Source organism: Penicilliopsis zonata, assembly GCF_001890105.1.
Source record: "Penicilliopsis zonata CBS 506.65 unplaced genomic scaffold ASPZOscaffold_2, whole genome shotgun sequence".
NCBI classification, from domain to species: Eukaryota; Fungi; Ascomycota; class Eurotiomycetes; order Eurotiales; family Aspergillaceae; genus Penicilliopsis; species Penicilliopsis zonata.
Genome location: NW_019208912.1, coordinates 781,200 through 804,935, shown reverse-complemented (window position 1 = coordinate 804,935; position 23,736 = coordinate 781,200). Strand labels below are relative to the sequence as shown.

The following is a 23,736-nucleotide window of genomic DNA, read 5'->3' as shown; positions in this document are numbered from 1 at the left end:
TCGACTTACGTTTTTTTTTCTTTTTGAGGGAATAGAGCACGCAATTCTTGCATATACCTTTACTGTTTTAAAGATACTCAAAAGAGGCATTTCTTCCCCCTTGGGCAGATTCTTCGCGCCATATATAGACTTGTATTAAGGATGTGTTTTTTCCTGTCTCTGGATCTTAGTGTATTATCGGCTGATGGAAAGGAGTCATGTGTCTTGGGTCTGAATAGTCTTTTCGAAATTCATTTCTAATTTACAGAAAGGCATGCAAAGTCAAAGAGAAGAGTGAGTGCATCGCTGTCTATACGCTGATTAGGACTGAGACTTTGATCGTCGCGAGGACAGCCAACACCGCTTTCTACGTTGGCATGATTCTATCAATCAAAGTTGCCAATGATCTCTCATCAAGCAATGCCTGTACCTAAATTATAAATCTGCTGTTACATTGGAGGGAAAACTATCCCTAGTCGTGTCTGTGCGAGAAGGTATAACTACTACTGCCCAACTATATACAAGCTTCAGACCGGAGGGATGGATTCACGACAGATGGGACACTGCAGTCGCAAACGCATCCAGCTTTCCAGACACGTGCTGTGGAAGATGTGTCGGCATGGGGTGACCATATATGTACGACGACTGAGGATGCTCGAGGCACCGTCCGCGACACTACTGCTGCCCGAGACACTGGCGGTTGACAGGACGGGGACCTCAATATCCTGCATGCAGATGGCACAGTCAAACACAGCCTTTTTGTTGGGCCGCGCGCGGTGCTTGTCGTGCTGCTGTTTGGATTCGTCTGCGGGGTCTCGTCCGTCAGCCCGGAGCGAGCTGATGGACATCATCCCGCCAGCTTCCAGGTCCTGGTCCTCCGATCCCGTGGTGTCTCGCAGAAGCGGATGGTAGTCGTAGGCCGGAGGGGCCCAGCCACGAGGCACGAAGAATCGGGGCCCTAGAATGTCTTGACTAGCTAGAACCCAGACTTGAATCCACACCCAGCCCATCATAATCAGGGCAGTCACGGTGTCGGGTCTGATGAAAAGAACGTTCCCGGGCACCGAGAGGAGATACACAAAGGGGAACAGCCGAAGAATACTTTGTCCGACCACATAATCCCAACGCAAAGCTTTGCGGCAATTCCTCACAATGTTGCGATATATCTGTGGAATCCAGAACGATAGGTACAGAAATCCAAGAGCTCGCGCATACAGCGCGCCCAGCCGATTGGGCCAGATAAAAGCCCAGAGTGAAAGGATCAGACTGGCAAAGAGGATGAAGTAGAAACGGGCATACATCGCCCCGACGTCAGTACGTGCGTCAAGAGGGCTCTGTGTCGGGGGTTGGGCGGGGGGCGGATCTAGGTCGTCGTCAGGAGGGTCTTGATCGGGGGTTATGATAATCGGGGTCGCTCCATTAGTACCCGATCTCGGTGCTGTCACGGGCAAGGGTAGTGAAGTCGGACGTGCGGTTGTCGCCAGCGGGGGGCGGCCTTGGTCTCTTCTCTCCGGTGCCTGGACAGCCCATATTTCAATCATGAATTTCATCCCAATATAACTGACAGAGAGGAGGGCCAGGAACGAGGTGGCCGCCAGAATGAGGAAAGATATTTCTGAATACAGTTCCAGTAATAGTAAGACAATCACGAAAGCGTCTCCGAACGCCATCATAGCAACTGTATAGAAGCTGACTCGACTCCTCGTGGAAGGAGTCGACGCGTCCTTCATTTGTCTCAAGAGAAGCGTGATCTGGGCAGCAAATACGCCGCAAACCACAAAGACAAAGCGTGCGACATACTTGCGGAACTCCTCCTGTTTGGGCCCAGAGAGCGACAAAGCTTCCGTAGGGGGATACTCGGGCGTGCTTTTTGTCTCAAGGATATATCCACAATCAGGGGACAATACCACCGCCGACATCTTCATCAGAGGAGGGCTTGGGATGGGGGCGCCCACGGGGAATCGAAGCTCTTGCTCTATCCGATCGAGAACCGACATATCGGCGGGATATTCTTGAATGGCCACTGGGTGTTGCTGTAAAAAAACAATGTGCTCGCATTTCGGAGCGGGAAAGTCCATCATCTCCAATCCAGCAAGTGCAGGCCATGGAAACAACGTGCCAGGTCGGGTTTGCCGTTCCGACATTGCATCCAACAGCGACTTGATGAGAAGCCGATGCGACAACTCAGAAGTATCCTGAGAGAGAGCAAAGTGAGGTAGCGAGAACACTCCGGCGAATTTCTCACTAGTAGTACTCAGAATGATGCTTCCACTCTCTGGGAAATGATATCCAAAGAGCGACAGATAGTGCGTATTCCCGAGCAAGTTGTCACTTTCAATCGCCAACTCTCCTCGGATTTCTCTGACATGGCCCTCCCCACGGTATAATTCTTCACCTCCTCCCTCGCGTAGGCCAAGATAGAACGTTCCACTGTCCCCCGTGACATTGACACCGTACTCGTACGTGATGTAATCATGTTCCCGTGCTATCGCCGAAAGATTGAGAGTTGGTGGCGGCCGATCGAGCTTTCGTCTAACCCAATCGCCTCTCAGCTTCCCCGTTGCATTGCGGTATACAGGGAGCGGTAACTGGGTCAGGTTCAGCGGCTCTTGCGCCGCCTGCGGGTCAATGAGACTCTTTGGAGGCTCCAACCCTGCATCTGACAGTGCAACATGCAGTTGGTGACGAGCTCGATCCTGTGCGTAGGGCAACAGATCCCAGGCATAACTGTCGTTCTTCCTCAGCCCCGGAAATGGAAGCCACTTGTCCGTGGCAGGGTCGAAGTCGCCATAGTGCGAGCCGTTCAGCAAATGCAGCGCATGTTGCTCCCTAGCCACTTCCCGGCGATGCTCACGTTCCTGGTCGATCAGCGGCGGGCGCGACTGCGTGCTGAGCAGGAGATAAAAAGCGAAAAGCAGGAAGAAAAAGGAGCCGCGGTTGTCCATGGACGCCAGACAGGTGCAGACACCAGCGGGTATCTCTCATCTAGTTAGAGCGATGTTCATCGCAGCGATCGACTGCAATACTGCACAGGCAGGAAGCGAGCGAGAGACGCTGGGAACTAGCTCTAGGTGACCCAAAAAAAAGGCAAATAACTATTATGTCGGTGGTGGAGGAGGCAAGGCCTGGGAACGTGGTACGGAGAGAACACGCTTTGGTCATACAGCGGAGAGATGATGCACACAATGCGGCCGAGGCCTGAGGCCCACACCCCGCCGTCGCCTCCTTATCCACTTCGCGATTGATTGCACGGCAGCTCCTGTTGCTATCATCGCGAGCAGGGTTGTTTATTGTTTATTCCACACGGCAGCTGGAAATATTATTTGAGCTTTAGTGTGAGAAGGGAACAGGCGCAAGATCGGCCATGGCCTCCAACCTCCCAATTCCAATACCTCCACGCACGCCGACTCCTCCCGCAGACAACCCTCCCAACGGCAGTCCTCAGCTCGCTGCGGACACGCCAGCGTATGATGGCAACTCCTTATCGCCTTTTCCTGTCGGCTCAGATCCTGCCGGTGGAGGTCTGCTCAGTCCGACGAAATTGTCTTTCAGTCCGGGTGCGGGTGCGGCCTCCCCGGGGAGGAGCGGGTTTGGTGATGATGGAGCGGCTGGTCCATTCAACTTCCAGACGACGGTGATGGCCAAGGGCCCAGTCGTGAAATCGGTAAGGAGACCGCGTTGCATTGGTGATTGGATGGGGGATTGTTTTTGCTAAGCTTGTTGTACCGACACTACAGAACATTGGGCAACGACGTGGCCATAAGTACAAGCATAGTAGTGTTTCGCATCAGATCTTTCTCGAGCCCCCTCCACGCGCGCCTCTGGCCCTCCCGAATTCCCTACCGATACCGACTCTGAGGGAGTGCCAAGCGAGCATGTCGAGGGATCAAAAGACGCGGTTTTGGTGGAGTATTTGTCATATCTTCGTGGCTGCATACACTCTATGGAGTGCTCACGGGTCTCTGGCCATCACGGCTTTATCTCACCTGATACTCTTTGACTCGTTGGGCGCGTTGCTTTGCGTGGTGGTGGATGTACTTGGTAACTTTGAGGTGTGGAAGCGGTCCAGTATTCGGCATCCGTTTGGGTTGGAGCGCGCAGAGGTTCTCGCCGGGTTTGCCATGTGTGTGCTGTTGCTGTTCATGGGGCTGGACCTCATCTCCCATAATCTGCAACATATGCTAGAGTCTGCGGGACACGAGCCTCACCGCACTCATCATCACGAACGAGTGTCTGTGGGTAGTGTCGACGTGACGGCCGTTCTTGCCGTGGGATCGACTCTGGTGTCTGCGATTGGACTCAAGAACCACGCACGTATTGGGAAGGCTATGCGGTTTGCGTATATCGAATCTTTGCCGTCGGTACTGAGCAACCCGTCTCACTTCCTCACTCTTTCGTGTTCGACCCTCTTGCTTCTGCTTCCTCTAGTGTCGATCCAGCTTTATGACTGGCTGGACAAGTTGCTGTCAGGCACCATTGCGATTTCGATGTGCGTGCTAGGTGTGCGTCTGGTCAAGACCTTAGGGTCGATGCTCCTGATGTCCTATTCTGGTCCTGGCGTATCCGAGGTCATCAGGGATATTGAAGCTGACCCGGCTGTTTTCGGTGTCGACGATGCACGGTTCTGGCAGGTCCACTACGGACTGTACATGGCGAACTTAAAGCTGCGAGTATCCGGTTCAGAGGAACACCTTGTTCGACTCAGAGAGAGAATATCCAGTTTGATTCGTAACCGCCTGGGTGGGGGTTATGGCAGTGGCAGCCAAAAATGGGAAGTCTCACTACAACTTGCATGTGAGTGAACTAAAGGATCGTCTTACTGGCTGTTAATATAAAAATGTATATAATTAGAATCATATTTATCTAAATATGAGGCATCCTGGTGTAAAACCTATAAAAGAATATCTCTAAGATTAGCCAGTGATTGCTGATAGACAGTGGCTGGACATCCACTTCCTTCACTTTATGACTGTACCTCTTCTTACCTTCACCAAGTCCTAAAGACGCTGGTTAGAACTTGACGACTATGAACCCTCACACCATGGCAGGCTTCCTTGACCTGCCTCTCAAGATTCGAAAGAAGATCTACCGCTACTCTCTGGTTGTGCCTCGAGTCTTCGTCCGCCCCTTCATGTCGATGGAGTACACGTTGGATCCAGACCGACAAGGGAAGCATCCCATCCCCAATTTCTCCCTACTTCTGGCCTCCAAGATGATCTACAACGAAGCCATGCCCATATTTCTCGGTGAAAACACCTTTTCCCTAGTTCATGTCGACTTGCTCGCCACCTTGGCGCATCAGCATGAGCGCGTCGCCAGCAACCTCACCAAGATCCGCAAACTCGAGTTGGTCTTCGATGTTCGCGACTACAACTTCTTGGCCCAGTTCCTGGCCGACGAGTCGCTGGCGGTTGCTGCGGAGGTGGAGGAGCTCACTGAGGATGATGACGGCTCGGTACGCAAGCACAAGACTGACGCCATCAACGAGTTGATCCAGCTGCACGAACAGCTGAGCATCGAAGACACGGCCCAGGAGACCAAAGAAGAGGAAGAAAAAGAAGAAGAGAAAGAATACGACGACAAGGCTGCTTCTCTTTCTTCTGCTGCCGTTGCCGTCGTCGATTGTGCCGGCAAGAATGGACAAATAGAACATGACCATCAAATCGAGAACATTCGAGAGCTTCTCTGGGGCCGGACGCTAACCTTTGTGCGGCAGAAGTTCGAATTGTCATATCTCTTTATCGATTTGCGCCGATGCACCTGCGCCGATGGCTGTTGCCGACTAGTCGAGCAGGTGTTGGACTGGGGCTGGGTCCACGTCTGGTTGCACGGTATGCCCAAGCAGATCCAGGTCCGGGGGATCACTGAACAGGAAAAACAGGTGATTGCGGGTATTCTTGAGCGGCAACTGTTCCAGGATGATTTGACAGTGGAGGAGATTTATGACCAGGAACGGGCGACAGATCACCGTATGTACCTGCGTTACAATGAGTTGTTGAGAGATGTCTATCAGAAACTCGATAGGGAGAACCGGTCAGCACAGAAGAAGAGCATGGGTCTCGGCATTCATCTCGAGAATATTGAAACAAGAGTGAATTGAGTACCAGGAAATTTTGAGGCATGCCTGTCTTGCACACTATACTGAACTGTGAGTTCAAGTAGGCTCTGTCTTTTCAATGGCAGAAAGTATGCATATTTTTTGTAACACAGAACAAACAAAAACCATAGTTACATCTAGGCAGAATGCTGCAATTGCGGCGAAAAGAAAACAGGTTATCAATTGGTCTGCGGTCCTCGACACGGAGCGTTTTGAGTCTTGCTGCGTCCGTGTCAGCCAGGTATCCGCCTGAAGTCCATTCCATCGACCCGATAATGGTACAATTCATCCAGCACTTCCCCTCGCTTTTCTTCCCCCAAACCTTCACTCGTCCGACTTATGATGTCGCAGCCAGAATACCGGCCTCTTCCACGGCACTGACACCAGCGTCTCTCCTCCGGCGCTTCTCGAGGATGGCTTCACGTCGTTGCGAGAGGATCTTGAGCTGTCTGTCTTCAACGCCCTGGAGCCAGTAACCAAAGCTTCCACCCACGCCGGCGAAGAGGGGATACACCCAGAGGGACTCCTTGGCGAGTAACGGGCGCATCTCAATGCCGAGCTGCCAGAGTCTTACGGCGATGCCTAAACAGCAATCACATTAGCATATCCTATGTGCATGCAATTCAATGAACACAGCAGTATATCTAACAGAATGAACACTGCTGCAAGATAGATAAGGTCGCCTACCGAAACCGCCCCAGAAAAGGACTTTGTGAACCATTGTGGCTATCTGTGGGAGCCGCAAGCGGAATTGTCAGGGTTCAAGAACAATCGAACAACGGACAGAACACCAGCCGTACAGCTATTCGAGGGCCGTCGTAGAGTCGTAGGCTGCACTCCGTCCAGTAACGCAGATCTCGACAGTCAAGAGGAGGTTGGATCAGCCCAGCAGTCAGTCGCGGGCGGTCGGCACCGCGTCGAATCAGCGTCGCGCAGTTCCCAAGCCCGGGAAAAACATTCCGCCGATAGACCGGAGGGAAAGTTGCCTTTGGGGGAAGTTGCGACGCGCAAGTTCCCAACGACCATTTCAGCATCCTAATTTATCGGGGGTCTTTTTCTTCCCCACTGCGTGTGTCTCCTAGGCTAGGCATCCCCCGCGATGGCCAGTCCAGAGGAGATGCTGGGCGTGGAGTTCACAGAAGGCGTCAAGCGGCCCTCGCTGGACATCGAGAGCCTAGTACGGAAGAAGTTCAAGACGGAGGAGCTTCACATCAGTCCAGCGAAGCGCACAGCCATTGACGGTCTGCTCTACGCGTACAAGAAAAAAGGCGGCTTTGATAGTATGCGCAAGAAGATCTGGGCCGAGTTCAACGAAGGGGTACGTCTAGCTGTTGCACCTCTGCCCACGATACCTCCGCGGCCTTCTGCGATGCTAATGACCCTTCGTAAGTAGGAACACAAGGCGACCTTCACAAATATGTTATTCGAATTAGCCGAGTCTGAGATTGACAGGGAGCCCGCGCATCTCTCGAGAGAACGGGGGAAAGCAGCGACGTTGATCGAGGGCGCAGTCGACCGAAGCGATGTCTACAAGAACGTCGAGGCAACGATCGAGATGCTGACTGCCAACCACCTACAAACAATCCTAGACACCATTCGAGATGTTCGCCGTCAAGATGTCGGTGAAGAGATTGCTGCGCAGGAAGAGCTATCTGGCAGTAAAACCGACGAAGACTACGAAGCCTATGTCAAGTCCAAACGCGACGAGCGCGAGAAGATCTGGCAGGAACAGCTGCGTCAACAGAGAGAGAAAGAGGAAGAGGAAGAGCGTGTCCGAGCGGCAGCAGAGCGCAAGGAGCGGGAACTGCAGCGTGAAAAGGAGGAGGCCGAGAGAGCCAAAGAGAAGGAACGGGAGGCTAAATGGCGCGCTGAACGGGAACGAAAGCGCGACGATCAGCGTACCTTCGACGAGCAGAGAGAGAAAGAACGCCAGGAGCGATACGACAGACGGAGACGAGAAGATCGCGACAGCAGGTATCGTGACTGGGACCGAGATCGAGACAGTGATTACAGCCGACCCCGTGACCATAGCCGCTATCGTGATCACAGTCGGTACCGAGACCGAGATCGATACCGCGATCGTTCCCCAACTTCTCGTTCTGAACGCGAACATTCTTCTCGGCCTCAAGGCTCCAGAAGAGATACGCCGGCGCAGAAAGAACCACCCCCCGCATCCGCTCCGGCGCCGCCTGTGGATGATAAATTGCTGGAGGAGGCGGCTTTGCAGCTACTCCTGAAAGAAGGGGAGGAGCTAGCCGCCAAGGCACGCCAGAAACCAGAATTCGACTTCGAAGAAGCGGAGGCCATCGAAAACGGGTTAAAACCCCCGCTACAGAACAAGAGTGTTACGGAATCCCGATATTCAAATACTCCAACCAAACCTCAGACAAGAAGTCCTTCCCGGGACCATGATCGGCGAAGGCATGAATCTAGCGTTGATAGGCATGACCGGAGTTGGGGTCGGCATGGAGATGACAGCCGCAGCGACTCACACAGACGACAGCCATCTCGTTACGATCGATACCCACCAAGAGAACGGTCAAGAGAATCCTCCGTTCGGCCTCGTGATCATGTCCACGACATTGATGACAAGCACTCCGTCCGCGACTACAGACACGATCGTCCTGCCTATCGAAGCTACAGGCCCGGTCGTCGAAGCCGGAGTACTTCTGTTGTCGCTCCACGAGACCATGACAGAAATCGTGATCGGGACCACGGCCGTGAACAAGATCGAAGCGACGATCGGGGACTAGATAGGGATCAGAATGCTCGTGATCGAGACCATAGCCGGGACAGAGACCGAACCGACCGAAATAGTTATCGCCCACAGCATCACCACCGCTCTGACTCTCGCTCATCTTCTCGTCGTGGAGAGAGAGACCGACCTAGCGAGAAAGAGCGTGACCATCGAGACCGAGACCGAGACCGAGACCGTGATCGTGACCGTGATCGTGACCGAGACCGAGACCCAGCCCGTAACCGAGACCATGACCGAGACCGAGATCAAGACAAAAATCGAGACCATGGCCGTGACCGAGATCAAGACAAAAACCGAGACCGCAATCATGAGCGTGAACGAAATAGAGATCAAGACAAAAATCGAGACCGTGATCATGAGCGTGAACGAGATAGAGATAAAGATAAAAACCGAGACCGAGACCGAGACCGTGAACGTGAACGCGAACGCGGTAAGGATCAAAACCGAGAGCGTGTTCGGGATGTTGACCTTGAGCGTGGCCGAGACCGCGAGCATGAGCGAGAGCATGATCGTGATCGTGACCGCGAACGACACCGATCGACATCTCGTCCGTCCAGACGACGATCAGCGTCACGACGTCGCTCTCGCTCGCGGCGGCGTACGCCTGATCTCCTTGATATCGACCGCTACGTCCCCCCTACAAGTAATCGAAGCCGATCACCTCGCCGACGGGTCCGATCTCCAGACAGAGAAATTCCCCGTGATCGTTTTGACAGGTATATACCTGATCGTGATCGATGATCAAGATGATCAAGATATTAAAGGTTGTAGCTAAGTGATAATCATCACTAGCCTGTATGATAATGTATCATAGATAATTTGAGTAATCAATAATAGTCTATCTATGTAAGAACTGTTTTGCTTATAATAGTTGAGTTATTTAGTAGCATATCATATAGTAACTACTTGGTTGCTCCATATTCAATGGGCTAATAAAGCAATCATTTCGATCCAATATTTGCGCAACTCCCGGCAGTACCAGTTTCTGAACCAACTGTGCTAGCCGGGCTCGAGAGAGCTCTCATTGCTTCTTGGTACCCATCGTTTGCATCATGTCGCTTGTAAGAGTATGAGCCCGCGGTGGGCCGCAGGTCAGGCGTTAATCGATCGATGATCGTCTTTTCCAGCGCTTTGATGGACTTTTCGTTGCTTCCCAGCTTGTTCCACACAGAGATGGTGTTGGAGTTGAAGCGGACAGAGGTGGAAACACCCAAGACATGGTCATGTTCTGTGCCAGTTAATACGAAGTTTCCGGTCTTGAGAAATACACTCGTATAAGATATAGCTTACCCTGCTCCAGCACGGCCTGGAACTCATTCGCCATGCACAGGATGGCAATTTCGTGGAAGAAGGCCTGGGCGTTGGTCTTGGGCACGCGGAACTTCCAGCAACCCCCCCTGGAGTTCTCTGGGTCCTCCCAGACGGGTTTGACGCCCTTGCGAAAGATATGCACCGTGTCGCGCAGGCGGACCTTGTCCCATGGGTAGTTGTTATAGACACGGTAGAAGGTTGCAATGTCCGCCACGTCCTCGTGCAGGACATACAGGCGCTCGTCATAGCTGTTGTTACTGCCCTCGGTGTACTTGTCGTACCAGACCGTCCAGTGGTACTGGAAGGGTAGTGGACGCAGCTTGCCGAAGATATTCTGGTGCAGAGATTTCCTCGTTGCCGACGCTGGCGACGATGCTTGCTGGTCTTCCTCGTCTGTCGTTGTCGTTGTTGTTGTCATGACCACCTTGGGCATCTCCGCTGTGCGGTCATTGATTTGTAGCGTTGGTATGCTCATTCTGGAAGGGAACACCTCAACAGTTTCTCGCTCGGGTAATTATATCAGACAGTAACTTGACCAGACCAGCTGGTACCAAAATATACTAAGTATGGGCAAAAAGTCAATGTGTTCTCCTCTGTTGACGCCGACCTGAAGCCCCACGTTCAGTGCTAGCTGGCTGAATGAAGGTCAATAGGAGTACGGAGTAAGCGACAGCGCGGGGATACTCGTTGAGTCCAGACACCGTCAGCCAAAGGAAAAGGTAGCAAGGCAGTTGGTAGATTTGTACCTAGTCAGCGACCAGGCATGCTGAAGAAATGGACTCACTCCAATAAGTGACAGCAGGACCGCTTCTGCCTGCATGAATAAGACAATGGGCGGCACCCATTGTCCACCCAGCTTGTCCAAGCCAAGCGGGGAAAGAGCGAATGGCTCTCCCTTATCGGGGTCGATTCCTGTTCTTCAGGAGGCCCACATTTTATCGCAATCTTCGAGTGCCACGGATTGAGGAATATTCCACCATTTGTCAATCATATTATTAGACAACCTATTTTTATGCGCCTTGTTTCAACATATTTTTCTTCCTATGAAGCGCCCACAAGATGTCCCGGAGCCATCCTCATTGGTCTCACTCCCGAAACGCACCAGGATTCCTCCCTCAAGCTTGAGATCGAGCTCCGATAGCGTCGCGCCGTCTTCGATAACCACATCGAATGATCTGTCGGAAGAAACTACCGGTGATGGTGATGGTGACGGCGACGAGGACGACGAGGACGACTACACGAGCAGCGAAGGCAGCACCTCTTCCTCCGAGAGCGAGAGCAATGCCGACGATGAAGATCTGGATCATCACGATGATGTTGTCGGGTCCCCTGAAGAGGAGTCTACATCAATAACGAATGTTGTTCCTAGCCGGTCAAAACCTTCAATCGGTCGCATCACTCTAGACTCGGACATTCTCGCCCGTGTTTCTTCTTTTCTACCGCAATTGCGGAGCGCCAACGAGGCGTTACAGAAAGACATTGCGGCAGGGAAATCCAAAGATATTCTTCTGGATGAGGCCGGCGAGGAGGAGGGTCAATATATAGAAATGGTGGGTTGTTTCTTGGTTTCGGATTTGGAAATCAAACATCTAGACATTCCGAAGAACACATGCTGAACCAACTAGAACCTCGGCCTAGGTGTCTTGGAAGAGACCCAGAGCAATGACGATCACGAAAACAGTTCATCTCCTGATCTAGACAGAGAGACAGAGTCTGCAACAACGAAGCAGACTACGGATGCAAAAGAATCGCATATCATGGATAGTTTGATGGGTCACAAGGAAGAGAAACCAACCAAACCGACGATTGAAGAGATGGAAGAATGAACTACATCGCATGTTTGGGAGCTGGGTATCCTTCAGACAAGTATTCCGGCTGGAAACTTTTGTATCATACTAACGAAAAGGCAATATTATAATTATGTGATATTTCATTTCATCAATGCAGACCCTTGCTGTTGAATACAAGCGCCTAGCCGGGGAGTCTAGTTGAACAAAGACGATCAACCCAAAGAAGAGGGAAATCTAAGTGGTCTGTAGATAAAAGACATGGTATAGCGAAAGTCCATTCCGGAGCGGCCAGCAGGCAGCGCCTAGGGAGCCCGCAGCACCCTCTGCAACCTCATCTCCTTCTCGTTACTCCAGATCAAGAGTCTGCTTGTAGGCCTCTGCGTCTAGCAGAGCATCAAACTCTGCGACATCATTGACCTCGATCTCGGCAATCCAGGCCTCCCCCTCGGGGCTCTCGTTGATGAACTTGGCCTTATCCTCCAGGACAGCATTGCCCTTGATCACCGTCCCAGACACCGGCGACAGCACATCGGACGCTGACTTGACCGACTCGACCGCGCCAACGGGTTCCCCGACGTTAACCTCGAGGCCTTCCTCCGGGAGCTCAACGAAGACGACTTCGCCGAGAGAGTGCGCCGCATAATCCGTAATACCGATTTTGGCTTTTCCCTCAAGTTAGTCTTCTGTGTGTACAAATATATCCACCATGCAGTCAACGCCAGGAAATTGACGGACCTGTCTTTCCATCCTCGGCCAATTCAATCCATTCATGCGACTCAGTATACTTCTTCACTTGCCCTGTAGCAAAAACAAAAGAAAATATTAGCATCAATTACAACAGGCAATAAATATTCAGAGGCCATCCAGGCACAATAACCGGGTGTTCATACAGAAAACGCTCTGCGAGAAGCTTCTGGTGTTTCCCCGCGGGAAACGCAGAGTGGGAGACAATCGCGCAATGCTGGGTGTGGAAAGCGGCTTCTGGGCAATTACCCGGGAAGCAAAGGGGCGGACGGATCTGGCGACAGTAGACATTATGACGAGGAGGAAGAGAGCAAATTCCAGGCGAAGGATAGAAAAGGAAGAGAAGATGGGAAAGGTGGGAAAGACGAAGGGAGAAATAAAGTACTTGTAGCTAATCCGCGGACTGATACGGGAAGCTCGTGCCAAGACCTGCTGATAAGACGCAACAAGCACAGCTTCAACTGGAGGCCGGCGTCGGAAAGAAGAAAAAAAGTCTGCGTCATTGGACTATTAAATCGCCATCCACAACGCTGGTCGTCATGTTATATGAGCTAGTTGCTATTGTACGTCGGGTCTCATGGATTGCATATATTTTCTTTTTTTGAATCACCGGTTGTTGGAACTAACTGCGCTGGTCAGGTCCGTCCGGGTAGCCTTCAGGAGGTCCGCGAGTACGTTCACCACGAACCTCTTTATTCCCCTGGATTCGATATCTCCTGTTCGGCATCGAAGATCTAATAGACTTTTAGAATTGCTCGCAATGCCGGAGCCCATGTTCTGCGCTCTGGCGGAGTAGTCCGTGGCTACACGAACTGGGGCACCTTCCGCCTGCCCAAAACCATGAAGAAGCATCAGGCCAAATACACCGAGGGCCACCACTTCATTATGCGCTTCGACTCGTCTGCGTCCGCACAAGCCGGCGTTCATAGAACGCTTCATCTAGACCCGCGGATGATCCGGTTCTCCATTGTCAAGCTCGGAAACAAGCTAGAGGAGATCAAAGATGTGGAGGGCAAGGTGGAATGGAACAACAACAAGAGCATCTACGACATGATCTAGATGGTTTCTGTGGGGGGGACCCTCTCGTGAGGAGTGAAGGAGAGACAGGTGAATTGTTGCCTGCTCTGTTCTGTATCAGATACCTGGTCTTGTTTCTGTTTCTTTCTTTCTTTCTCTTTTTGGCTTTTCTTTCAGCATTGTATCATTTATCATCTTACGGGACGGGAGCTGTATTATCGGCATACTTAGGCGCTTATTGATTGAAATCCACTCTGCAATTTTTACTATTTCTCATGGGATCTACTCTGTGATGAGTGCGAGTGTTTTCTCGACTATTCTTCGGAGCCCCTGTCCAAACTCTCCAAACGACTTGTTAGGATTTGATCTTGAACGGAAAAATAACGTTCCCCATACTCTTTTCTCGGTCCAAAGGTCCATATATCAAACAAACGGAGGCGTCGATGTTCAAGTAGATTCTGTCGCGTTGGCCTAACAGGTACCATTCCCTTAAGTAATCTACCTATTTGAAGTCAATGACTTATAGCCAATCAATACTATCCAATTCCTGGTTATTATACCACCCTTTATTGGCCAATTAAACTCCCTGAACGATAGCCTGATAGCTTAAAGGGCCAAGAGAAACCACCCCAGTATTAGAAGGGACTCGGTCACGAGCCTTGTCTCATAGTTAAAAGGGCCAATAATGCCAAAGTCAGCTAGGACACAAGGCAGAATCACCAGTCGTTTGAGATTTATCTAACCTCTAGAGAGTTTAGGTGCCTGCAAGTTATCGCTGCGAGAGTCTCACTGGCCAACCGAACCCCTCGCTGACCAGCCGAGGTTGTCCTGATCGCCCCGGATCAAGTACGAGGTCGTGTTTATGTGCTAATAGAGGCATGGCTTCGCCTGCAAATCCTCTCCGTCGGAATCCATCACAAGGACATACATAAGTTACAAAAATCCCTTCTTAGGGTGTTTTGTTTTCAATCAGATACTGTCAGTGTGGTCTCATGCCTTGTTCGACTCCCTGTACTAGACATTGAACAACTCGCTCTACATAGACCACTGGTGAAGGCAGCATTAAAGCTCAGTATAGTAGCTTGCATTCCATTCTTATTTTTCTTGAAACAAATCCCTTTTCTGCTATTAAATGTCCTCTGACGAACCGCATCGGTCAAATGGACTTATTACTCCCTCTCCGGCGGCTTTTGCCGAGTTAATGTCGCTCGAACGCCTGGACGATGTCGAAGTGTCGATGGATCCCGATTCTCACAATCATGTGAAGGAGAAGATCGAGATATTTCGCTCAAAAGCTATGCCATATCCTCCAGGAAATGGCGGAAGAGCCTTTGGCGGGCATGTTTACGCGCAGGCCGCATATGCGGCATCCAAGACAGTCGAGCGAGGCTTGGTGATCAATGTAAGTCGGACCTCTTATCAGAGCACATCGACTAGGCTTCTAATCAATCGTCGTACTTTCTAGGACATGACAGGTTCGTTTATTTTGCCAGGCCGTCTGGATGTCCCTTATATCTTTACCGTGCGCCATCTCAGAGACGGAGCAATGTATTGCATCCGAGCCGTCGATGCTCGGCAAGAGGGGAAGATATGCTTCTCATGTCTATGCTCATTCAAGCGAGATGAAAAGCAACAGCACTTTGATCACCAGCCCCCGCCAGTTCAGCAGCGTTACAAGTCTCTCCTGCAAGGAAAAGCGCCAGAGGACTGCATGGTAAGCCCCAGTATAGATGTCGATTGGTGGATCAATCAAGTCCACACAGGCGAGATCGAGGAACCTATATTTCCAGGTCTTGATGTGCGCAAAGTGGACATGGGTGACTACAACCAGAGTCAAGAAGTGAGACAGCACCCGGAGGAATATCGCCAATTGACCTACTACCGCCTCAAAGGGTCTCCTGCAGACTCAATAAGTAGCGATACCGATCTTGAAAGCATCAAAACCAAAGACCAATCTGGGGAATACGACAATCTCTACGCCTGCGCCCACATGTATTCGAGTGATAAGAACTCCCTGCTCCTAATCCCGCGCGCCTTGGGACAGACGAGATGGACAGCAATGGCCAGCCTCACTCTAACGGTTATATTCCACCAGCACGGCGAAGCTCTCAGGATGATTGACTGGAATGCGACATCGAGCCAGGAGAATAGGGAATTTCCCCACAAGTGGTTCATACAGGAGGGCTGGACCCCTCGCTCGGGGGAAAACAGAGCAGTGCATGAGAGTTGGCTGTGGAGTCCCGATGGAACTTTGATAGCCACCACCATTCAAGACAGTTTGCTGCGCTTTGGGGAATCCGAGCGCAAGGAGAAGTTATGACCATGGTCCTTGATAACGTACTATTCCCAGTCCTAGTACTCCGTCTGGATCTAAATTGGGGTCCGACTACAACTGTCAGATAGATGAAGCAAACATCAACCCTACCTAAATGAATTAGACAACTGATAATACGACGGGAACCCTCGTTACTTAATCCCTCCTCGGAGATATCTAGGTATCCAAGTACTATTATAACCACACACTGGTCTATTGTCTATTTGGTGATCAACTTATCGAGCGAAGCCTATCACGTGGCATGACGTAAGCCAATCACACCTACTTCTCTAGGTTGGCTCCAAAGGTCAGACTCGAGACTTGCCGCATCTAATAATCGGGGATTTGAAATGGTTTCAAGCTGCGGAAATGCACAAGACGCTGCTTCTCGTTTATATCCATGGTTTCAAGGTACGATAGCAACGATGGGCTTGAGTGATCGATTCCTCCCCGCAAGAGCTATACCCCACGCTGCTGAAACAGGTCACAACAAACTCACGTTTTCGATAGGGAGGTGACGACACATTTGCGGGCTTTCCAGACCGGCTGCGTGTGCTGGTTGCGCATGCGCTCAGTTCAGTCCGGGTTGTCACTGCCGTTTACCCAAAATATGAAACCCGAGGGGATCTCAAAGAATGTGTGGGCAGATTCCGAGAATGGTGTGTTATCGGCCTTGATCCGGGAGAAAATCAGATTGCCATTCTTACCTTTATATGTTGTACAGGCTCCAAAACAAAGTAATTGATCTGGAAGTTGAGAATGAGACCCCTTCGCCTACTGTCGATCCTTCTGTCCATGTTTTCCTGATTGGGCATTCAATGGGGGGGATTGTCGGCGCAGAGACGCTGCTTTTGCTATCTGAAGAGCAACCGATTCCTCCCCAGGAATCATCTGATCGTCTTTCAGGCAGCCAGCGCCTTGTGGAACCGGGTTCTTTCATGTTCCCCCATATCCAAGGACTTCTCGCCTTCGACACCCCTTTTCTTGGCATAGCTCCTGGCGTGGTCTCGTACGGGGCAGAAGGCCATTACAAAACTGCCACTACCGCCTACACTGCCTTGACAGAAGTTGCAGGCTTCTTCGGATACGGAAGCAATGATAAGCCTAACCCATCAACAACAAAGACCCCAGAAAAGGCCGCCGCTGCCCCAAAACCACTTCCCGCTGCTTCACCAGCTGCAGACGCTGCTGCAACGCCCTCATGGCAGCGTTGGGGCCGGTATGCTATGTTCGCCGGGGCGGCAGGTGCGGTGGCCGCAGGCGGAGCAGCGGCGTATACTCAGCGGTCTCGCATTTCGGCAGGCCTGAATTGGGTCTCGTCGCATCTTGAATTTGTCGGGTGTCTAGGACGCACGGCAGATTTGCGAAAACGCCTGAAGCTGCTAGCGAAGATCGAAGATGAGCGAGGAATCCGCTCGACGAATTTTTATACTTGCCTGGGTGAAGGTGCGCCTTCTTTGGTGGAGAATACGACTTCTAGCAAGACCTCGTTCAGTCAGCGAATAATTCGATCGAAAAATCGAACTTTCTGTTGTCTTCCCCCGGAAATCGACGGACAAGAAACAGAAGGAATGGACGCGGAGCGTATCGTGGGGCCACCAGGACTGCAATGGATCCAGGCTCTGAATAACAAAGCGTCAGACGAGGTCAAGGCGCATATCAGCATGTTCATCCGAAGTGATAACCCCGGTCTCTCCTCTCTCACTCGGCAAACCTGCGAAGTCATCTTCAAATCTATCGACAAGGGCTGGTACTCTACCGCCACAGCCCGGACGGACGACAGCTCTGAGCCTGGTTCAGGAAACACGGGATTCATGGATGTCGATGCTGACGATGTTGTGATTGTTGACTAATTCCTTGGGCCATGCATCAAGCCCTGAAAACCTACGACTGAAAAAAAATCATACTCCTATTTTCAGCAATCACACGAATACAAAGATCTTCGATTAAAATCTGAAAACGCAAATCCAAAATTCGAAGCTAACAGACTTGACCAACATGTTTCTGTTAATTCGTCACAGCACCCTAGACACACCTGCTGGTTTAAAGTGCGATGGTACTATATGCATCGAACACTCCTCGACAACAGGATAAGTGACAATGATTCATGAGAACAATGTATCTTTGGGGTATGTATATCCATGTGCAGGAATACTGTATTGGATGACTCTATAAGAGAATTCCTGTGCTAACCATTAAAGACCGATTATATCCATTATTATGATGATAGTATATAGAAAACAAAATTTCCATGCTTTCGAACGCCTCGGGGACTCCCTTTTTTTTCAGCAACGAATATCAAATAATAGGCACAAGAGGCGCATATGCATGCAAGGGAAGGGAAGAAGAATATATAGCCCAGATCAGAAACATGAGAAGGAGCTGTGCATTAGAATATGAAAATGCTCGAATCAAGGGTACATGACATCATATGATCATATACAAAAATTGATGAAGGGAGTTATTAAAGCACGCCGGGTGCAGGTTAGTAGTTGTGGCCGCCGTAGGTAGATGCCCGATGGTAGACACTGCCAGCGTACTCGGAATTAGTGTCGTGGTAAACGGTTGTCCGGCGATCCTCTTCGGGAAGGAGATCCTTCACTTCCCATGTATTGGGTTTGACGCCGACAGAGAATTCAAGGTCCTCTTTCGTAATTGAATCCCAGAACTAGCCCGAGTTAGGATGTGAATCAAGACAACATTTGGAAAGGGGGGAAGGGGAGGCCACCTTATAGACCATCATAACGGCCAAGAGATTGCATAGAGAGGCGAAGAAAAGCCCGTCCAGATAATGCTGGACACTGTTGCAGATGTCATTACCGAACGCATAGAGGATGACCTGTCCGGCGATGAAGATGAGGGTGCCGGAAGCAATGTTTCCCAATGGCCAACGATCATCCAGAGTGTTGACCACGAGGATCACCTGCATGACTACATAGATTGCAAGGCAGACCGCGTTTACGATGTAGAGGATGACGAAAAGCCCGATGGTGTTCGTCGGACCGAGACCTCCCCATCCCTTAAAGGTCAGGAGCGAGATGATGAAGCTGATGGCAAACATGAGGAAAGAACTAGATCGTAGCAGCCAGACGGAGAGCACAGTGCCATCCTCATAGAGCTGGAAGCCCACAAATCCGTTGATTAGCAGACAAGTGCACAGCGCAGAAGTCAGACCATTCTGAACGGCGGCGAAGTAGGGAAACGGGCTGGTGCCAGGGGGGACTACGCCCGCGTCGAGAATAAGCGAAAAGAATGTCAAGGCCATGAAGATATAGAAAAACGTCGTGATTTCCTTGCGACCTGTGGCGACATCCCGTTAGCTTCGTTTTTTTTTTTTTTTAATTGCAGTCGTAGAACCATACCAACAGCGGTGAATTTAGACCGAACATGGAGGATCATAACAACCGTCATTCCCAGCGCGATGATATGCAGGAATGACGAAGCGCCCTCGAAGATGATTGTATTGGCCAACTCAATATTCCGCGCGTAGCAGTTGGGCAGGATGCCAGTTGACCCTGACACCGACGAGTGGCCGAGCATGGAACATGCTGGCAGGGGCGCCTTGTGGCAGATGGAGTCGAAACTGATTCCCATACTGGCAACCCAGGTAGGCAGTGACGCCGTTCGATAGAATCACGAGGGGAGCGTCGCACGGTAAACGATGGTGCTATCAACAAGAGGGGGGGAGGAGAGGGGGTCGTCTCCGGTCTCCACAACGACGGGGGTGGTGGACGCAAGCCGCGGTTTCAACGAACGAACAACAAGAACGACGGGATGGGCGGTGGTATCCCGGAGTCCGTACTAACGAGCGGAAGAACAGAAATCACAGGGCCGGAGTCGGAGCGGCGAGCGGAGAGTCGGAGACCCTTCCAACGTCAGACGGGCTGTCGTTCCAGAGCTCTGGGAGAGGAGAATCTCCTCGCTCGAAGGCCTCCTACCCTTAGTCTCTCTTGGCTCCCAGACTCCGGAGTCCGGTGACCCTGTGTCACGTGAAACATATTATTTCGGAGATGCTAAACATAGAAATGACTAGCCCGATCTGGGTGGGTGTTTTTTGTTTTCCTAATATGTTCTAGCTCGGTTCCCCAGATATGCTATTCCGTATTAGAATTAGTCGAGTAACGAGTTAGCTACGTATCACGTGCAGGAACGCAAATTGATTCTTGAATCCGCGATCCCCGGGACGCGACTTGTTTTTGGAAAAGGGGTAGGACGCGATAGCTTCGTACTTGGTACGGAGCACACACTGCATAGTCACGCAAAAGAGCACTGACAGGGCTTGAGACAGGCAGCAGCTGAACAGAACAGGCCAAAGAGCACAAAATAAAACAGGTACCACTGGAGATGCCTTGAGACGACCACTCCTTGAGTCCGTCCAGGCTTCCACATGCGCGAATAAGCCCAGTTGTGGGCCAACATTATTAAATAACAACAACAATAATAACAATGTGGGTTTAACTTTCCAAACCTCAAACTCCTCCAGGAGGATACTTCCTCAGGGCCCGCCTTTGAGTCTTTGGCTACGGAGTATGTCGACTAGTTATGCACCTGGTACGGAGAAGACCGATTCTCAACGCTTGACAATGCAGTATTTTATTGCTGCGATCCTTGTCCCGCTTTGTCCCAGGGTCTCAGCTGGGATTCATTTCCCTGCGTTGAAGAAAAGGATGCAAGACTTGAATTCGTCTTACGACCAGACTTCCCCTTGGCCCTGGTACGCGTCACAACCATATCAGAGTTTGGCTGGGTTTTGTTACTACAAGACCATTCCTTGGTAGAGAAATAATAAGACCGGTTTAGCAGGTGCTTGGGATTCTGTCGGGCAACCAACAAACTAGTTTCGACACGGCGCAGAGGAAGCCGATTTGCTCCCGGATATGGCACCATTACCATGGACACGTCGTACGGAGTACCTACTAACTACCTAGTACACTGCAGATGTACTACATACGGAGTACAGGCCATAAGTTAACTAGTTACGGGTATTCTCCCTCAGGTTACCTCAGGTTACCACTCTACAGAGTGGAGGACTGGAGTATTATTCCACCATACTACATAGCCCGCCATCTGACTCGCTAAACAACAGAGTTTCGATCGCTGCCTTGGCGGTGCCTAATAGTTCCGGGGATCCGAAACCTGCAACTGTCCTCTCGGGTTCGTGTGCAACGCGAGCTTGTTCAATAATTTGACTTTGCGGTGGGGAGCCAATGACCCCTTAATCAGATTATAATGCCGTGTTTGATGCATCAAAATTTGCTCATCGTTCGATAGTTACGATCATCTTACGGAGTTTGTTCGAAGTACTCGGCCGACGGGGCAATAGTCCAGCGTTCACTAGTCACTAATCTAGTCCGAATCGGCGGCTTTCCTTCCCAGTGTCCACTGCCCAGTGTCCACTACCGCAAGTCTGCCCGCCGTTAAACTATATTCAATTGATCCAGGAAGAAAAGGGCTAGCTTGCATCAAACGGCTTGCTTTCATCCAAAGGGTTGCGATTATGGCTACTAGCTAGTGGTTCGAGGTTCGGTGGATCGTCCGACCACGTACTCCGTACATCTCCCGTCATGCTGGAAAGTTTCGCTTCAATGTCTTTCTAAGTATATCGGTTTGGATCCGGGTCCACTCGTCACCCTGCCTCGAGGGGTTGGAATAATGTTGATAGCGACAGAAGAGGATCGGAAATGTTACAAACATCAGGAGTTCTTTACCCCTGATTGAAAGCCGAACCCTGCAGCCGTGTTGCCCGATTTTTGGTCCTTCATTTAGTACAGAGTATTGTTTCTCTGTGGGAACGAGATAGATGCTTCATACGTCTTATTGGCGTTACGTTCACATGCCACATGGCTAACAGACAGCCTCTGCTTGCTGTTGACTAGCACCTGCCGGTCTTCTCGCGGCCGCCAGCTCTGGGAGCCATCTACTACTGCCTACGGACTGGAGTCTAATAGCAGCAGCACTGCATAAACAGAGTCCATACCTGCTCGACGAACAATTCGCTTGTCTTGTGCATGAAACGATCCTTGGCTAGTCAGGCGCCACACGCATTTGCAGAAGCATTAACGGCTGCGAGGGACCGTGTCGATCTCCCATATCTCCGATAGACAATATACATCATCGGTGGATTCGTTCAACTTGAACATCGTCGAATCCTGCCGGCTCTTCTAAAACATCAGCCGTTGTCTTTTTTTTTTCTCGGACCCGCCCTGTTTCGAGAACGGAGGTGGGAGTGTCTTGTAGTAGATACAGCTTTCCAAGCTAGTCACTAGAACCGGCCGAGTTGCTCGTGGACTCTCAGGAGCATATGTGCCTAACGTCTCATGCAGCCACCTGGTGATGGACTTAGAATAATCTGCAATAGACCAGGGGGGGGGGGGGGGGGGGGGGGGGGTCTCATATTGCATGTGTCCGCCACAGCGACAGAAAGAAGTATATCCGCCGCAACGCCCCGCCATCAACATTCAATGCAGAAACGGGGTATATAAATACTTTGTTTGGATTTTGACCGTTTTTTACTTGTTGGTCTGTCTTCCCCTCCACCCCTCACTCTTATAGGGTCAATCGCATTTGGGTTTGCAGCAAGCACTCCTTCCAGTACGTCTGTCTAGACGTCCACCGCATCGTCCTATTCAGCATCATCACTGCGTCCCCGAACCGAGAGACACGTCGATGAATTCAACATGTGCAACTTCTTCCAAAACTTCTATATCTACAGCACATGTCGCGAGCCCGTCCTCCATTTCATTCGCACATCATTGGACGGCTCGAAAGAGCAGCGTTGCTCAGATAGCCCTCACGATCGATATATCATCGTGGTAGGGAAATGTTTACTATGTACACATTGACCTGATACTGCTCTCATCAAGAGACAAACCACTCGACGCAACGGCCAAAGATGGCCTGTATCATCTTTTTTTGCATCATGATGACGCTGAGAAGACGGAATACAATTCCATTGTCTCTCTGATCGACAGTCCTGGAATTGGAAGCAAACAAATCGCATTTCGAGAAGCTTTTGCTTTATTACTATATCCCTTCATCCGGTGTTTCATATCCCAGGAGAATTGGTTATCACATAGACAAAGCAATCGGGTCATTTCTTATTTATTTTATTTTTATATTTCTCCTCCTCCTCCTCCTGTTCTTAGCCCTTTTCTGTGCCACATTAAAACTGGCTTTTTCTTCATCAGGCCGGACCTGGAATATACATGTTACTCCCATGATCATCTTCAGAACTACTGGGTATTACTTGCCATCTGCATTGCTGTCAGAGAGCCCAGGAGAAAAAAAAAGAAAGAAAGAAAAATACATCGCGAGTCGAGGAATAGAAAACAAAAACAATACTCTTTTTTTTTTTTTTTTTTGGCAAGCCCGACGCATTGACACGCTTACGCGCATCCCCCCCTCCTCTGGCGGGAGTAACGGGCGGCAGGCTTTGATGCGGTTTGCTATCACAGTCTCACCAGAGTCACCACTAGGCTGCTGCTACGGAACAGGATTCCTTAAAATGCGGCGTTAACTACCATCTTCAATGACGAGGCCATGGATGTGAGAGGCCGACAGTTACGCACCAAGCACATCGGAGGCCGTCTGTGCTCGAACGTTGGATTTTCTAGATGCGGACGTGGCTTTCGACTGCCCAGACGGCCCAAACATCCTGGCAAGGATGGTTTACCTAATAGGACGCCGTGCAGGGCGTCGCTTGAGAATCTCCCGAGACGGAGGGGGG

General features: G+C 50.8%; 12 protein-coding genes across 12 annotated transcripts; 7 read left to right on the top strand and 5 right to left on the bottom strand.

Moving 5' to 3' along the window:
* Window positions 1–506: 506 nt before the first annotated feature.
* Window positions 507–2,924, bottom strand: ASPZODRAFT_149303 (hypothetical protein; the record flags this gene model as incomplete). Its single annotated transcript, XM_022725475.1, has 1 exon — window positions 507–2,924. One exon carries the CDS (start codon window positions 2,922–2,924, stop codon window positions 507–509), a length of 2,418 nt encoding a protein of 805 aa, XP_022584348.1.
* Window positions 2,925–3,198: 274 nt separating this feature from the next.
* Window positions 3,199–4,876, top strand: ASPZODRAFT_1040158 (hypothetical protein). The gene is made up of 3 exons (XM_022720850.1): window positions 3,199–3,409; window positions 3,466–3,643; window positions 3,717–4,876. The coding sequence occupies exons 2-3, from the start codon at window positions 3,617–3,619 to the stop codon at window positions 4,779–4,781; spliced, it is 1,092 nt and encodes a 363-aa protein (XP_022584347.1). The 5' UTR covers window positions 3,199–3,409; window positions 3,466–3,616; the 3' UTR covers window positions 4,782–4,876.
* A 144-nt stretch (window positions 4,877–5,020) lies between these two features.
* On the top strand, window positions 5,021–6,079 carry ASPZODRAFT_12948 (hypothetical protein; the record flags this gene model as incomplete). Its single annotated transcript, XM_022722277.1, has 1 exon — window positions 5,021–6,079. One exon carries the CDS (start codon window positions 5,021–5,023, stop codon window positions 6,077–6,079), a length of 1,059 nt encoding a protein of 352 aa, XP_022584346.1.
* A 147-nt stretch (window positions 6,080–6,226) lies between these two features.
* Window positions 6,227–6,920, bottom strand: ASPZODRAFT_128373 (hypothetical protein). Its single transcript, XM_022722010.1, has 2 exons — window positions 6,764–6,920; window positions 6,227–6,658 (listed from the first exon to the last, which is right to left on the bottom strand). Exons 1-2 carry the CDS (start codon window positions 6,795–6,797, stop codon window positions 6,414–6,416), a joined length of 279 nt encoding a protein of 92 aa, XP_022584345.1. The 5' UTR covers window positions 6,798–6,920; the 3' UTR covers window positions 6,227–6,413.
* Window positions 6,921–7,080: 160 nt separating this feature from the next.
* On the top strand, window positions 7,081–9,664 carry ASPZODRAFT_128372 (hypothetical protein). Its single transcript, XM_022722009.1, has 2 exons — window positions 7,081–7,394; window positions 7,470–9,664. The coding sequence occupies exons 1-2, from the start codon at window positions 7,176–7,178 to the stop codon at window positions 9,573–9,575; spliced, it is 2,325 nt and encodes a 774-aa protein (XP_022584344.1). The 5' UTR covers window positions 7,081–7,175; the 3' UTR covers window positions 9,576–9,664.
* On the bottom strand, window positions 9,655–10,905 carry ASPZODRAFT_128370 (hypothetical protein). The gene is made up of 2 exons (XM_022722008.1): window positions 10,125–10,905; window positions 9,655–10,062 (listed from the first exon to the last, which is right to left on the bottom strand). Exons 1-2 carry the CDS (start codon window positions 10,618–10,620, stop codon window positions 9,776–9,778), a joined length of 783 nt encoding a protein of 260 aa, XP_022584343.1. The 5' UTR covers window positions 10,621–10,905; the 3' UTR covers window positions 9,655–9,775.
* A 283-nt stretch (window positions 10,906–11,188) lies between these two features.
* Window positions 11,189–11,971, top strand: ASPZODRAFT_12944 (hypothetical protein; the record flags this gene model as incomplete). The annotated part of the gene is made up of 2 exons (XM_022722264.1): window positions 11,189–11,695; window positions 11,771–11,971. The coding sequence occupies 2 exons, from the start codon at window positions 11,189–11,191 to the stop codon at window positions 11,969–11,971; spliced, it is 708 nt and encodes a 235-aa protein (XP_022584342.1).
* A 309-nt stretch (window positions 11,972–12,280) lies between these two features.
* ASPZODRAFT_57658 (hypothetical protein) lies at window positions 12,281–12,970 on the bottom strand (the record flags this gene model as incomplete). Its single annotated transcript, XM_022728698.1, has 3 exons — window positions 12,281–12,597; window positions 12,671–12,733; window positions 12,826–12,970. The coding sequence occupies 3 exons, from the start codon at window positions 12,968–12,970 to the stop codon at window positions 12,281–12,283; spliced, it is 525 nt and encodes a 174-aa protein (XP_022584341.1).
* Window positions 12,971–13,194: 224 nt separating this feature from the next.
* Window positions 13,195–14,172, top strand: ASPZODRAFT_22546 (hypothetical protein). The gene is made up of 3 exons (XM_022727895.1): window positions 13,195–13,242; window positions 13,319–13,350; window positions 13,429–14,172. Exons 1-3 carry the CDS (start codon window positions 13,219–13,221, stop codon window positions 13,736–13,738), a joined length of 366 nt encoding a protein of 121 aa, XP_022584340.1. The 5' UTR covers window positions 13,195–13,218; the 3' UTR covers window positions 13,739–14,172.
* A 423-nt stretch (window positions 14,173–14,595) lies between these two features.
* ASPZODRAFT_89357 (hypothetical protein) lies at window positions 14,596–16,157 on the top strand. The gene is made up of 2 exons (XM_022730355.1): window positions 14,596–15,098; window positions 15,162–16,157. Exons 1-2 carry the CDS (start codon window positions 14,829–14,831, stop codon window positions 16,014–16,016), a joined length of 1,125 nt encoding a protein of 374 aa, XP_022584339.1. The 5' UTR covers window positions 14,596–14,828; the 3' UTR covers window positions 16,017–16,157.
* A 223-nt stretch (window positions 16,158–16,380) lies between these two features.
* ASPZODRAFT_128365 (hypothetical protein) lies at window positions 16,381–18,342 on the top strand (the record flags this gene model as incomplete). Its single annotated transcript, XM_022722007.1, has 2 exons — window positions 16,381–18,139; window positions 18,212–18,342. A coding segment is annotated over exon 1 (1,136 nt), but the record flags the coding sequence as incomplete, so codon positions are not given.
* On the bottom strand, window positions 18,161–19,694 carry ASPZODRAFT_1042044 (hypothetical protein). Its single transcript, XM_022720855.1, has 3 exons — window positions 19,373–19,694; window positions 18,739–19,310; window positions 18,161–18,678 (listed from the first exon to the last, which is right to left on the bottom strand). Exons 1-3 carry the CDS (start codon window positions 19,602–19,604, stop codon window positions 18,496–18,498), a joined length of 987 nt encoding a protein of 328 aa, XP_022584337.1. The 5' UTR covers window positions 19,605–19,694; the 3' UTR covers window positions 18,161–18,495.
* Window positions 19,695–23,736: the final 4,042 nt, after the last annotated feature.